This window comes from Sinocyclocheilus rhinocerous, unplaced genomic scaffold (genome assembly GCF_001515625.1).
Source record: "Sinocyclocheilus rhinocerous isolate Xijiao unplaced genomic scaffold, SAMN03320098_v1.1 scaffold1938, whole genome shotgun sequence".
Lineage (NCBI taxonomy): Eukaryota > Metazoa > Chordata > Actinopteri > Cypriniformes > Cyprinidae > Sinocyclocheilus > Sinocyclocheilus rhinocerous.
The window spans coordinates 218,398-230,706 of NW_015629065.1; the positions used below are offsets into that span (position 1 = coordinate 218,398).

The following is a 12,309-nucleotide window of genomic DNA, read 5'->3' on the forward strand; positions in this document are numbered from 1 at the left end:
TGTATTTGACAAATATTGCATTTAATTCACTTCATCTGTGATAGAGTATGCAAACACCGCGTGAGCGTCACTAACGGGAGCAGAAAGTAGGCTTGTTTGAGATGCGTCTTGCCTTGCCTGAAATGTAGGCGAGAGTAGGCGGCTGCAGTGCGGGGAGGAGTGAAATAAGCGCAGTCAAGACGGACAGTTCTGACCTCTCGAAGTGGAACAGATACCAACGAGATCAAAGGCAGATATCGCGTTATTCTCACTTACATGCTGTGTTGCTAATAAACACGATATAATTTCAGTTCTGTTGCTTTTATATGAAAATAAATATGATGAACAAGACACTCAAAAGATCGCACTGTCATAGTGTTTGGGAACAGTCATGCATACTTTAAATACATAATCATATGAAATCGGATTAAAAAATATATATATTTTAGAAGAGAACCGCAGCATCACGTTTGTCTGAACCAATGAGCATTAAGCTGTGACGTCAGTCAGTCGTTTCCCATCATGCTTTTGATCAGCGCAGTCGGTGGAGAGCAACTGCGCTCGACTGCACAATCCGACACAGCCGCCTCGCCGTCGCGAGAGCTTTTTTTGCACACGTGAGCATGACATCAGAGCAAGTCAGAGGTAAGTCAAGGTCAAGGTCAAGGTCAGTTTATTTATATAGCACATTTAAAAACAGCTAGTGTATGCCAAAGTGCTGTACATATACAAATACAGTAAATATAGAGATTAAGAGAATAATTGTTATTTTCCTCTCTCTCCACCTCTCCTTTGATGTCAGTCTAATACCCACACTCCAGTCTAGTAGGTGGCGGTAATGCACCTTTGAGATGAGTTGCCAACCGCCATTAAACCTGAAAGAAGAAGAAGAATTGTTCGAAAGAACCGATTCGCTGAAATGATTCGGACTTCCCATCACCAGTCTGTGTGCAGATGTCTCATTACGTTACCAGATACACGCCGTAAAATACGTTATAGAAACGATTTTCCTTAATAACATCGATCAGCGTGAAATATTCGTTTAATACAAAAGTAGTAATGGAGAAATGTGACAAAATGATACCGCTGCCGCTAGATGCGGAACTACTGACAGCAGAAATCGAAAAGCATGTTTAGCCTGTCCTTGGATCAGTTCTTTCAAACTAAATTCTGTTTAAACTAGCAGCAGGACTACATCCACAGAGCTGTTCCCGGATCAGCCATAAACTCCCGAGACTGTAGCACGCACATTGATGATGTCATTCGCCGAGAACAACAACAGCCTCTCTCACAGGGATTCTCAACACAGCTTAGCCGCTTAGTTTGCGCTAAAGTGCTGACTAATTCTCTCTAATTAAAACGCTTTTTTGAATTAAGAGCTCAGTCAGACCATCACGATTGTTTGAGTTAAATAATTTCACTGAGCGAACTTTAGAACAGAAGATATTTCACAGCTATCGCTAAAAGATGTCAGGCCGCGGTGACAAGCTAACGACGCGCTACTAACTTACTGGCTTTGCAAGTTTGTATATTTTGGTTTTGGAAAAAGTACACGACTTATTTCTTCCACCAGCCTCTCTGAGCAAAAGCGTTACAGTGTGTTTGCCTATAATATTAACTTGACATCTCAGAAATCTGCTAGTATGTTAAAGGTAAGTTATCATAAGTGTTTCCATATCGTTTACTAATTTAAGTTAGAAATATATTAATTGCACACTGATTAACTTAGACGTTAAAATGTTTTATTACTGAATACGTTTTATGCGTAAGATGCTTTGTCCTGTTACACATTAAAATGACGTTTAATTTTGGAGAACATTTTGGGGATTTCTTTCTCGAATTGAATCAGTTACAGTGGTGCCTAAGTTAAATTAATCATTCAGAGCGGATCTTTTAAATATAAATCGCAGACTGCATAACTTGCACACATTAAAATGTTTTAATACTGCATTTGTTTTATACATTTACTGTTGAGAAGCTCTGTCTTGTTGCACATTGGAAACATTTTGTTTTGAAACGAAATGTTTTTAATAAAATACTTAATCTAGTTCACAAAACCGGTGTGAATGATTTCCTTCATGAATCGAATTGAATCAATTACAGCGGTTCTTGAGTGCAACTTTCTGACATAAATCGCATAATGAAGAACTTGCAGACAATGTTTACTGTTGACTGAGATGCACATAATAAATGACATTGTGTTTTCTGTAAGGTGCAGTCAAACGTCTCTCAGTGAGAGAGCAAGACAAAAGGATGATCGTAAAGATTTAATCAAGCACTGACAACATGCCTCAACGGAAGAGAGCCCTTGTTCCCATTAATACAAGGAGAAGGGTTAGAGCTGATGAAGATTACTTCCCTTTCAACTCCCTACCGTTGGAATGTCAGCTCCATGTGCTCTCATTCCTCAGTGAGGTGGACAAATGCAACTCTGCCCTTGTGTGTGCGAGCTGGAGCTGCTTAGTGCGCTCTGGGAAGCTCTGGAGAGTTGCGGACTATTCCCGCCGTGGGGTGTTTCATCTGGGCCAGGAGGGTCTGCTCGTTTCCAACAGAGAGTTTGAGCGCTGGAAGGCTTGGGTTCACCATTACACCCATCACCTTATATCACGTGGGGCTAGTTTGCTCACTCTGAAGGCCAGTTTTGATCTAGGGGACCAGTGCAATAAATGGGTAGAGCTCCTGTCGCACCTTCTAGAGAACGTGCATTGCCGGGATCTCAGTCATTTAGACTTGAACTGGACATTTACCCTGCTGGAACCTCTTGATCTTCGTGTCCACACCAGTTCTAGTTCTCATCAAGACAATGTTACCAAGATGGACCAGGTTAATAACTTTCAGATTCTCCTGGCCAGACTCGTCCACAGCTGTCCCAGGATTACCAAAATGCGCCTGCACTTCGACTGGTCCGAAACATCAGTTGCGCTGATCACTCGGTTTCAACACCTCCGTATCTTAGAATTGAAGTACTTTTGGGTATTCAAAGGGGTCAGTCCGAACACTTTACAGACGCTGACGAAATCGCTGCCTAATCTAAAATCCCTCACGCTCCATGTTCTTGTTCCACTGCGAAATCTAGGCATCTCGTACACCCTTGAATCCCTTTCGCTCGAGTTCCTAGATGTGTCGCCCAGTCGAGGTCTGGTCTTCTCCTGCCTCAACCTCCCAGCGCTACGAGAGCTGCGGGCGAAAAAGATCATTCGGGGCATTACTCTGGACCGCCGGACTCGACTACGGATACAGAGCCGATGGCCCTGCTTGTATCAGGTCTTACGTGAAGGGACGCCCAAACTTCAGGCCCTTAACAATGAAAGACTCCTTCCCAACTGGAAAGAGCAAAGTTACAGAGAGCTGACGTCAATCCTCCAGCAGTCTTGCTACTGTCTTCAGCATTTAGACAGTTGGCTCTGGTGAAGTCGAGACTTAAACAATTACAGGCCACACATAACGGCCTAAAGGGACACCGCCACATCCTGAAGAAAATTATGTAGGAAAATTAGTATAAATATAATCGGATAACACACTTCTGCTGATCCTCTATAATTAAAAATATTTAAAGCTGTAATTTAATTATACGTCAGCCACCCCTTGCTAGCAAATAATTGGATTAAGTTCAATATATGTCCAGATACTTAACTATACAATTATGCTTCAAAAGAGTTTCGGCTTGTGTTGTGCTATGAAGGTTTATGTTCCAGGCTGAAGTGTGTGCATTTTTTAGGAGCTTAGGTGAATTCAGGAAAATTGTTCTATTGTGCAAAGAGGAGGATAAAGCGGATTGTGGCAATGGAGTTTGGATCACTTTGACAAGAACTTTAATTCCTTATAGCATTTCAGTCCTTGTGTGTTTCAGTAGGAGTCATCAAAAAACGGGGTTTTGCCTTTATTTTGTGTGTATTTTTGTCTTGAACTAGATTTTATTTCAGTGTTTTCAGCTATCCGTGACCAAAAGTTATAACATTCCTGATAATCTATATTTGAGACAATTCTTTCATAAACTGGAATTTCAATAGACAGATTTTATTTTATCAAGCCTAGGATTGGGAATTTTAAGTATTTTTACATGAGTGAAAATTTTGCGTTGCATCTTCATGTTTATCCATATTTTGGGCAAATGTCTTACATAATATAATTAAAAGGACAGTTATTACGTTTAGGAATTTCTAAAGAAGTAATGAGAGTAAAACCTGAACTGCTAAGACATTCTTGACATTTTGAGGTATCAGCTGACCAATGAATAAGCATAGATTGACTGAGATCAGATGCTCAGCATTCATGCTAAGCATTAACATATACCTTAAAGACATAGTGTGCCTTTAATGACGTTTGTGACCCATGGAGTTTTTTCTTTGATTTTATGAAATGAAAATATCGCCTTTAGCCTCAAACCAATCGACCAATCATGTAATTTATTTCACGTGCACATACGTTGTTGTTTTTTCTTTGACTTGCAGCTGCATTTCCTAGTAAACAACCCAAAGGGTGAAAATATGATTTGAATGCAGTATCTCAAGCTCGTCCACAGGATGGCACCATTTTCTTTTCTAGCTGTTGTGTTTCTTTCTTGGCACCCTAAAAGCAGCAGTCTGCAGTGGTGCAGTGATAAATTAATTCTGTGCACAGGCTGGAATTGAAACCGCTAAAATAAATTGATATGATTTTACTTAATATGTGTGCCGTTTTGTTTGTTTTTAAAAATGCATTTTTTTTTAATTCAAAACTTTGTGCTACAAAATTGTCCACTGTCACTTTCGGTTCCTTCCCATCAGTGTTAACATATAAATGCTATTTTTGTAAGTTCACTTTAAGATAATTCTGAATTGTTATTTAGTCGACTTCAATCTGTTTCAAATAGGCAGATTTAAACCAAAATGGTTTGATTTCCAACATCATGTAGATTTTAAAGGACAGAAGTCTTTTTATATTCTGAATAGGGTGAAAGTTTTAATAGTCTATCTATTTTTATTATAAATGGCTAAGAGATTTGGTTTTGAGATTTGCCAAAGAGTACAGTTGTGTTATTAAATTATTATATATCTATGTCTATAAAAAGTAGATTCCACAGGACATTCATTAAATTTGAATACGACCAAACAGTACTTTTCTTAAAAAAAAGTTTAGAATAAAACTGAAAGGAGGGGAAAGTAGGGACATCTTAAAAAAAATATTAAGCATGAGAGTCCCCTCCTCTAACTCTAAAGAAAACACATGACAAGTTTCACACAAAGACATACTGATATAGAAGTAGAAAAGTCTCAGAAACCAGTCAATGAATGTTTTTTTGTTTTTGGTGTCATCAGAGGATTCTGGAAACGTTTCTGGGCGGCAAGAAGGTCCCAAACAGCTGGATGTCTCATCACTGAGGTCTGAACGTCTCTGGCAGAACATAAGAAGGACTCAAGAATATCAGCTTGGGTGTGTGTGGTGGTTAAGAAAAATGTACTTTAAAGGGGTCATATGATGCTGCTAAAAAGAACATTATTTGGTGTAATGAAATGTGTTTATGCGGTTTAAAGTTAAAAAAACACATTATTTTCCACATACTGTACATTATTGTTTCTCCTCTATGCCCCGCCTTTTTGAAACGCGTCGATTTTTACAAAGCTCATCGGTCTGAAAAAGCGAGGTGTGCTGTGATTGGCCAGCTATCCAGTGCGTTGTGATTGGCCGAATACCTCAAGCGTGAGACGGAAATGTTACGCCCCTCACATACTGTTGATGCCCTGTCCCGGCGCAATGAGATAAAAACTGTGTGTGGCTAACTCTTAAATTTTATAAAGAATATCTCTTTGGATTTGAGACTTTAGTCTTTACAACTTTACAGATCTTCTTTATGCACCAAGAGCTTGTAACACTCCAAAGAGAAAGGAAAAAATGAAATCGCATCATATGACCCCTTTAACATTTGATGAATCTCTTTTTTCAGCATCAAAGCTCTCTTTTGTGTTTTTTTTTCTGACCATTAACTACTTGATAGATATTAAAACTGATTCCAGATGTGGGGCAAAGTGTGACGGGACACAGTACGTGAAATACCATCATATTTGTTTGTTTCTGGCTCATCCAGGCTGGTTAATGTATAATCTCGAAATGCGTGGTCTCTTCTAGGCGTGGTATAGGTGCTTGACGCCTTTAGCAGTACATATATTGTGAAGATCTGCGAGAGGGTACAGAGTCTAATAACATAGAGCAGGTTCGCCTAGCTCAATTCATTCTTGGAGGTTTCTCAGAAGGATCAGAAATGGCCAAAGGAATTGGCATGTCCAAGGCCTTGGCTGTCGGCGTTGGGGTCCTCACAGTTTCTTCTGTTTGTGGTTTAGTGATGATGGCTGTGATGTACAAAATTCAAATAGATAGATTCCCTCCGGTGAGTCCACCGACTCCAACTAAACCTCCGGTTATTCCAACAGGACTTCCACCGACTCTCAGACTTCCTGACAATTTGATTCCTGAGAGCTACAAAGTCTTCATTCAACCGTACCTTTATGCAGTGATACCTAATAACTACACAAACCAATCCTTTGCTTTCACGGGACACTCAACTGTAAGAGTAAAGTGTATGATAGTCTCCAAGAGCATCTTTCTTCACGCTCAGGACCTAAATGTGACAACTGTGGAAGTGAGAAAATCTGATTCAAATGAGAAATTATCAGTGAGTGGATATAAAATTCATCACAATGAAACTAATTTCCTCGAGATCCAACTCAAGGATGCAATGTCTGGAAATGAGACCTACTATGATATTTTCACCAAATTCGAAGGGGAACTTTTTGACGGCTTGGATGGGTTTTATGTGAGCGGTTACACAGAGAAGGTAAAAGCCGAGGAGGAGGAGGAGGAAGATGAGGATCAAGAGAGGTAAAGACTCCTAATATTAGGAAATCTAGTTGCTTTTAATAAAAACATCTTTATTAACTAGTATATTTTAATGTATTTTTTATTTCATTTATATTTTACTTTTATATTTTTGTCTTTCAAAATATGTTTTCAGTTCAGTTAAAAACACCCATAGGAACTTCACTGACAAAATGTGCATGTCTAATTATATCAACCTAAGAAACGCCTCATATATTTACATGTGTTTGGCTTCACAAATAGTTTTTCAAAGCCTTCAGAGATTTTTGTTGCTCGTTTCATCACTTCGTTGTTGTTTTTTCAAATGGATATCACGTTTTATGACAAACAACATAAATCCAGAACATTTGAATTCAATTACTATTGTTCATTTATATGTACTGTTTTGCATAAAAATGTCTCCACAAACAGTTTCCTCCTGAGATTTTTGTTGCACGTTTCTTCTCTAAAACTATCAAATCCTCACTTCGCTGTTGTTTTTATATGTGGATATCACAATTCTTTATGACAAATAACATGAATCCAGAACAATTAAACTGAATTACTGTTGTTCATTTTTATTTACTTATGTTTTGCATAAAAATGTCTCCGCAAACAGATTATTCGCCACCAGTCTGCTGCAACCCACAAATGCCAGGAAAGTGTTTCCGTGCTTTGATGAGCCAGCGCTGAAGGCTGTGTTTCAAATTACTATTATCCACAGACCCGACACTGTTGCCCTGTCCAATGGAATAGGAGGTTAGGATCCTTAGTAGTTATTATTAGACTTGATCATGTCAGAATCTCACTGTTCTGATAATAATGAAAGATGATTTCAAAGATATTTCGTCCTCCTGTCTCTAATAGAGATAACAATACATGTCAGAGCAGCAAACAGCAGCGGGCTCAAAACCTGCAAAGGACGTGAACTAAAAAATCAAGGTATTTGTGTACAGTACATAACTTCTATTTTTGTTTTATCATTAGATCCACATCAGACAGAAATAGATGGAGAAGAATGGATTGTGACTACATTTGAAGAGACCCCCATCATGTCAACTTATTCATTGGCCTTCACTGTATCTGATTTTAAATCTAAAACGAGACCTTCCGGTACAAACATACATGTATGTTTCTTTATTTTTAATTGAAGGCACTAGAGTGCCTGCTTATTTATTTATTTATTTAGAACATTTCACAAATAATGAATATGTATTTCCAAGATACATGCTCGGGGGGATGCTATTTATGCTGGCCATGCTGACTACGCACTTGAAGTTACAGAGAAGATTCTGATTCGCTATCAGAATATATTTGGATTGAAATACCCACTAACAAAAATAGGTGAGTCAATGGAGAAGAACCCCACTCACTATTTCAATGTGGATTAATTTAATTCTTGCATTAATACATGTGGTTGGAGTTTAACATGTACTTAAATTATAGTTCAGCCAAAAATGTAAATAATTTATTCATCCTCATATTGTTCCAAACCTGTATGGCTTCATTTTTTTAGGGAATACATTTTTTAAAAATTCTTAGTATTTTTATATCCATATACTGTAAGTTCAATGCAGTCCAAGGTTTTTTCTAGGGATGCACCGATACCGATACTGGTATCGGTATCGGGCCCGATACTGGCCTCCTGTACTCGTACTCGTACTCGTTAAAATGCCCCGATACCAAACGCCGATACCACACAGCATGTGATAAGCGCCATATTTAAACAAAGAAACACTGACAACAGACAGCAGAAAGGAGTTATGGATGTCTACTACGAAGTATATGTATAGGTTTGGAACAACACGAAGAAGTGTCAGTAAATGACATACTTTTCATTTTTGTGTGAACTGCCCTAAATTGAACAGGTACAAGCTAAAACGAGAGCATACAAACTGAAGCTTCACAAGATCACATGCAGAGTTTGTTTTATTACAGACCAGATTGCTTTGCCAGACATCAGTGTTGGAGCAATGGAAAACTGGGGTTTCATTTCATATCAGGAGTCAGGTCTGCTGTATGATAAATATACAGCATCGACCTTTGATCAAGAACGGGTGGCCACTCTGATTGCTCATGAATTAGCACATCAGGTAAACAGTCAAATATTCAGTCAAATATTCATGATAATGTATTATTCATCACTGACTAAAGTTTACATTAAGCTAGATATTTCAGTGAATGTCATTGTTAACCTAGATGTGCAGTAATTGAAACCTTACAAAAAAATCAGATGTACATTGTCTGGATGTTACGGTGGTATTGATTAAGTGGTAAATTAACACAGGTTTTCTTTTTTTAATCAATTTTTTATTAAGTGTTACAGAAAATAGTTATAACAGACATACATCAATAGGAATAAAGTTTTCTAATTTTAAATGCCATGCCACCCACCCACCCACAGCGACCATCAAAAAATAAATAAAAATTTCATCACATTAGGTACAATCACAAATAGTCTATAACAAAAATAATTACATAAACTTCACAAGGCAAATACAGTGTAAAGACATTTAAAACATGTCACTTTAACAGGTCCTTAGTTTCAGATGTTGCCCTTATCCAAGCTGAAATCATTTTTTGAGTGGCACCGTGCATCCTAGCCACTGATAGCTCCATGTTTGCAATGTCCAGGAAGGGAATACCTCCAGTGTGACCAAGCTAAAGAGTGTGGAGGTTGCCAACGTAAGGCAAGCATTTTCTTAGCTGCAGTTAATCCAGAGAATAACCATTTGGTCTGAGACAGAGAGAAACTGAAAGATGAGTCATCATTTAAAAGCAAAGGCTTAGGACAGCATGATATATCGACTTCCAGTATGTCCTTCAGAGTCGTAGATACCTGTTTCCCGAAATGATTAACTTCAGGGCAATCCCAAAACATATGTCTATAGGTACCTATAGAGTTTCCTGCGCAGAAATTACAATTGGAAGATGAAGAAAGCTTCATTAAATATCATTTCCTAGGAGTGAGATACATCCTATGAACCATTTTGTATAGTTGATGATTAGGATTTTTTGAAACAAGTTTAAGATTGGCCCATATTGAATCCCAAAAGATATCCGTATCATATAAATCTCTATACCAGATGTCCAAAGTTGGTAACGGTTTATAGGACTGGCTTCAAAAAACAACAAATACAATGAAGATACTATACCATTCGTAAATTAACAGTTTGACTAATTCTATTTCATGCTGAAGTGTGAATAAAAAAAATGACCATAGCTCCATCAAAAAATCCCCAATAAATAACATGACATTTTAACTGCCCATGTACATAATAAAATAGTAAGAAAACGTATAGGGAACTTTTTCTTTTCATTTTGATTAGCCTGTTTATTTTGCTATTATTTATTTAATTGTATTTTATTTTTTGCATTCTGCAGTGCATTTTCTTTGCTGTAAATCTACTGAACAGTTTTTACATAGATCATCCACTAGCTGTTAAGAGCCCATAAATCTTTAGCAAAATCATCTTTACATTTCATACCTGTGCTTAATTTCAGTGGTTTGGAAACCTTGTTACCATGCGCTGGTGGAATGACCTATGGCTGAATGAAGGATTTGCCACATACATGTCATACATTGGGGTGCAAGCTGATGGCTGGGACTTAGTATGTTTTTGTTTATTTTTGAATAATGATTTTAACAATACACCCTGGTGAATTCTTCATTTTTTTCCAGTTGTTGACTTCTACAATCTGACCATAAATTCATTAAATTAAAACTTGCATCCTCCAACCTCCTCTGATGATATGATTAATTTGTGTTTTCAGAGAGATCTGATTGTTCTCAGAGAAACCCAGACTGCCTTTCAAGTGGATTCCTTAAACTCTTCCCATCCTCTCAGCTTGCAGGAAAATTATATTCAAACTTTCTCTGAGATCACAGAACTTTTTGATGACATCACCTACAGCAAGGTTGGCATCAGTATACATTTGTGATGTTGATAAGCTTAATTTACAAAAATGTTACAATACAATATTGCACAATATTATAATTTGTAAAACAATCCTTTAGGATTATAAGAAACTTTCAAGCTCTGTACATTTTTTAGGGTGCTGCTGTGTTGAGAATGCTGGCCACATTCATGACAGAGGACGCATTTATGAAAGGAATCAAGGTAAGCCGAAATGGGGAAAAATGTATATATAATATAATAATTAATATTTTTTAAATATATATAGTGTTGAAATAGCTTATTTTAATCCCCAACTCAACTATATCATATATACATATTTTATATATATTATAAAACCATATTAATAACCATATTTAAAAAAAATGTATTTATTTTTTTAAACTTACGACCTTTCATGGTATACTCCATAGCATAATTTATGCTTTTATGTATTAGACTATTTTTATGCATTTATTTTTGAAGATTTTAAGGTATGGTCTGGACTGACTGCCTAATTACTATTTGTATGTATTTTAGATGTATCTTGCCAAGTTCGAGTACAAGAACACTGTGTACAAAGATCTTTTGAAATGCTTGCAAGAGGTAAATTAAGGACCTATATTCTATTTTCAAGTTGAAATGATATGATAAGATAATGACAAATGTTTCCCACAATGATCAGGAGACAAAAGAAGATGTGGAAGGCTTCATGAGCACATGGATTGAGCAAGTGGGGTATCCAATAATCACCATTATTACCCAGACAGGGGAGACTTCTCAAGAACACTTTTTACTAAAGCAAACACAGGGCCATGAGTGAGTTTCAAGAATCAAATTGCTGTTTACAATAGTATCATATTATTGAATTATTTAACATGGCACTGGATTTAAACTACTATCAAACAAAAAAGCTATAAGTAGCTTCCTTAGCCAAACTAACTTTTATTGATTCATTCAAATATTGTTTATTTTCTTCCTAACAGTATTGCATGGCAAGTTCACATCAGATACATTAAGGACAGAGATCTTACAGAGAAAAACGATATACTGAAAGTAAAAGGTCCAGGTAAGGAACAAATAAACATTAAAGCATCATTTCGAATAATAAAAATGAAACCTGGCAAAACAACAGGCATAAATCTGCAGTCACTGTTAGTTGTGATTAACCCTGCTGCTCATTCCTGCATCCCTCCTTACAGTCCGAAGGCCACACTTTCAACTTCAAGACAAAGATGAGTGGCTCCTCGCAAACGTCAACTGCGCTGGCTTTTTCCGTGTCAACTACGATGAAGAAAACTGGAATAAGCTTCGTATGCAACTTGAAAGATATCATCATGTGAGTATCTTTAAAGAAATATTAGTATCCCTTCAAATCAAATATTGAACGGGAACGCAGACGCGAACGCTTGGCCAACACGCGGTCTGGTTCTGGACATCGTAAAAATAATTCATGTGACATCAGCAAAGAAAACAAAAATAATGACTTTATTCAACAATTTCTTGTCTTCCATGTCAGTCTTCGACGTGCGTTCAAATTGTTGAATAAAGTCGTTATTTTTGTTTTCTCATGGACTATTTTAACAATGTCCTAACTACCTTT

General features: G+C 37.2%; 2 protein-coding genes and 1 long non-coding RNA gene across 5 annotated transcripts in view; all 3 read left to right on the plus strand.

The window, feature by feature from the left end:
- The first annotated feature begins 1,228 nt into the window (after positions 1 to 1,228).
- On the plus strand, positions 1,229 to 5,320 carry LOC107738678 (uncharacterized). 3 transcript variants are annotated; one of them, XR_001639918.1, is made up of 3 exons: positions 1,229 to 1,631; positions 2,192 to 3,463; positions 5,277 to 5,320. XR_001639918.1 is itself a non-coding variant. In XM_016550466.1 (2 exons), the coding sequence occupies exon 2, from the start codon at positions 2,266 to 2,268 to the stop codon at positions 3,388 to 3,390; it is 1,125 nt and encodes a 374-aa protein (XP_016405952.1). In that variant the 5' UTR covers positions 1,229 to 1,631; positions 2,192 to 2,265; the 3' UTR covers positions 3,391 to 3,959. The 3 variants fall into 3 exon arrangements, 2 of the variants coding, with proteins under 2 accessions (XP_016405952.1, XP_016405953.1); XM_016550466.1 differs by lacking the exon at positions 5,277 to 5,320 and having other exon boundaries at positions 2,192 to 3,959; XM_016550467.1 differs by lacking the exon at positions 5,277 to 5,320 and having other exon boundaries at positions 2,198 to 3,959.
- A 736-nt stretch (positions 5,321 to 6,056) lies between these two features.
- The window catches only part of anpeplb (alanyl (membrane) aminopeptidase-like b), an 11,144-nt gene continuing 4,891 nt past the window's right edge, over positions 6,057 to 12,309 (plus strand). Inside the window, exons 1-9 of the mRNA XM_016550475.1 lie at positions 6,057 to 6,834; positions 7,430 to 7,569; positions 7,798 to 7,937; positions 8,034 to 8,154; positions 8,749 to 8,903; positions 10,315 to 10,422; positions 10,585 to 10,728; positions 10,866 to 10,931; positions 11,247 to 11,312. Coding sequence (XP_016405961.1) covers positions 6,218 to 6,834; positions 7,430 to 7,569; positions 7,798 to 7,937; positions 8,034 to 8,154; positions 8,749 to 8,903; positions 10,315 to 10,422; positions 10,585 to 10,728; positions 10,866 to 10,931; positions 11,247 to 11,312 — 1,557 coding nt within the window. The 5' untranslated portion in view covers positions 6,057 to 6,217. The remainder of the gene's footprint in view (positions 6,835 to 7,429; positions 7,570 to 7,797; positions 7,938 to 8,033; positions 8,155 to 8,748; positions 8,904 to 10,314; positions 10,423 to 10,584; positions 10,729 to 10,865; positions 10,932 to 11,246; positions 11,313 to 12,309) is intronic.
- LOC107738685 (uncharacterized) lies at positions 11,454 to 12,094 on the plus strand. Its single transcript, XR_001639919.1, has 3 exons — positions 11,454 to 11,525; positions 11,693 to 11,775; positions 11,909 to 12,094. It is a non-coding gene; the product is annotated as an uncharacterized LOC107738685 (long non-coding RNA).

Excerpts from the sequence above, each read along its gene's own strand:
- LOC107738678 (XM_016550466.1), top strand. The coding sequence starts at position 2,266 with ATGCCTCAACGGAAGAGAGCCCTTGTTCCCATTAATACAAGGAGAAGG.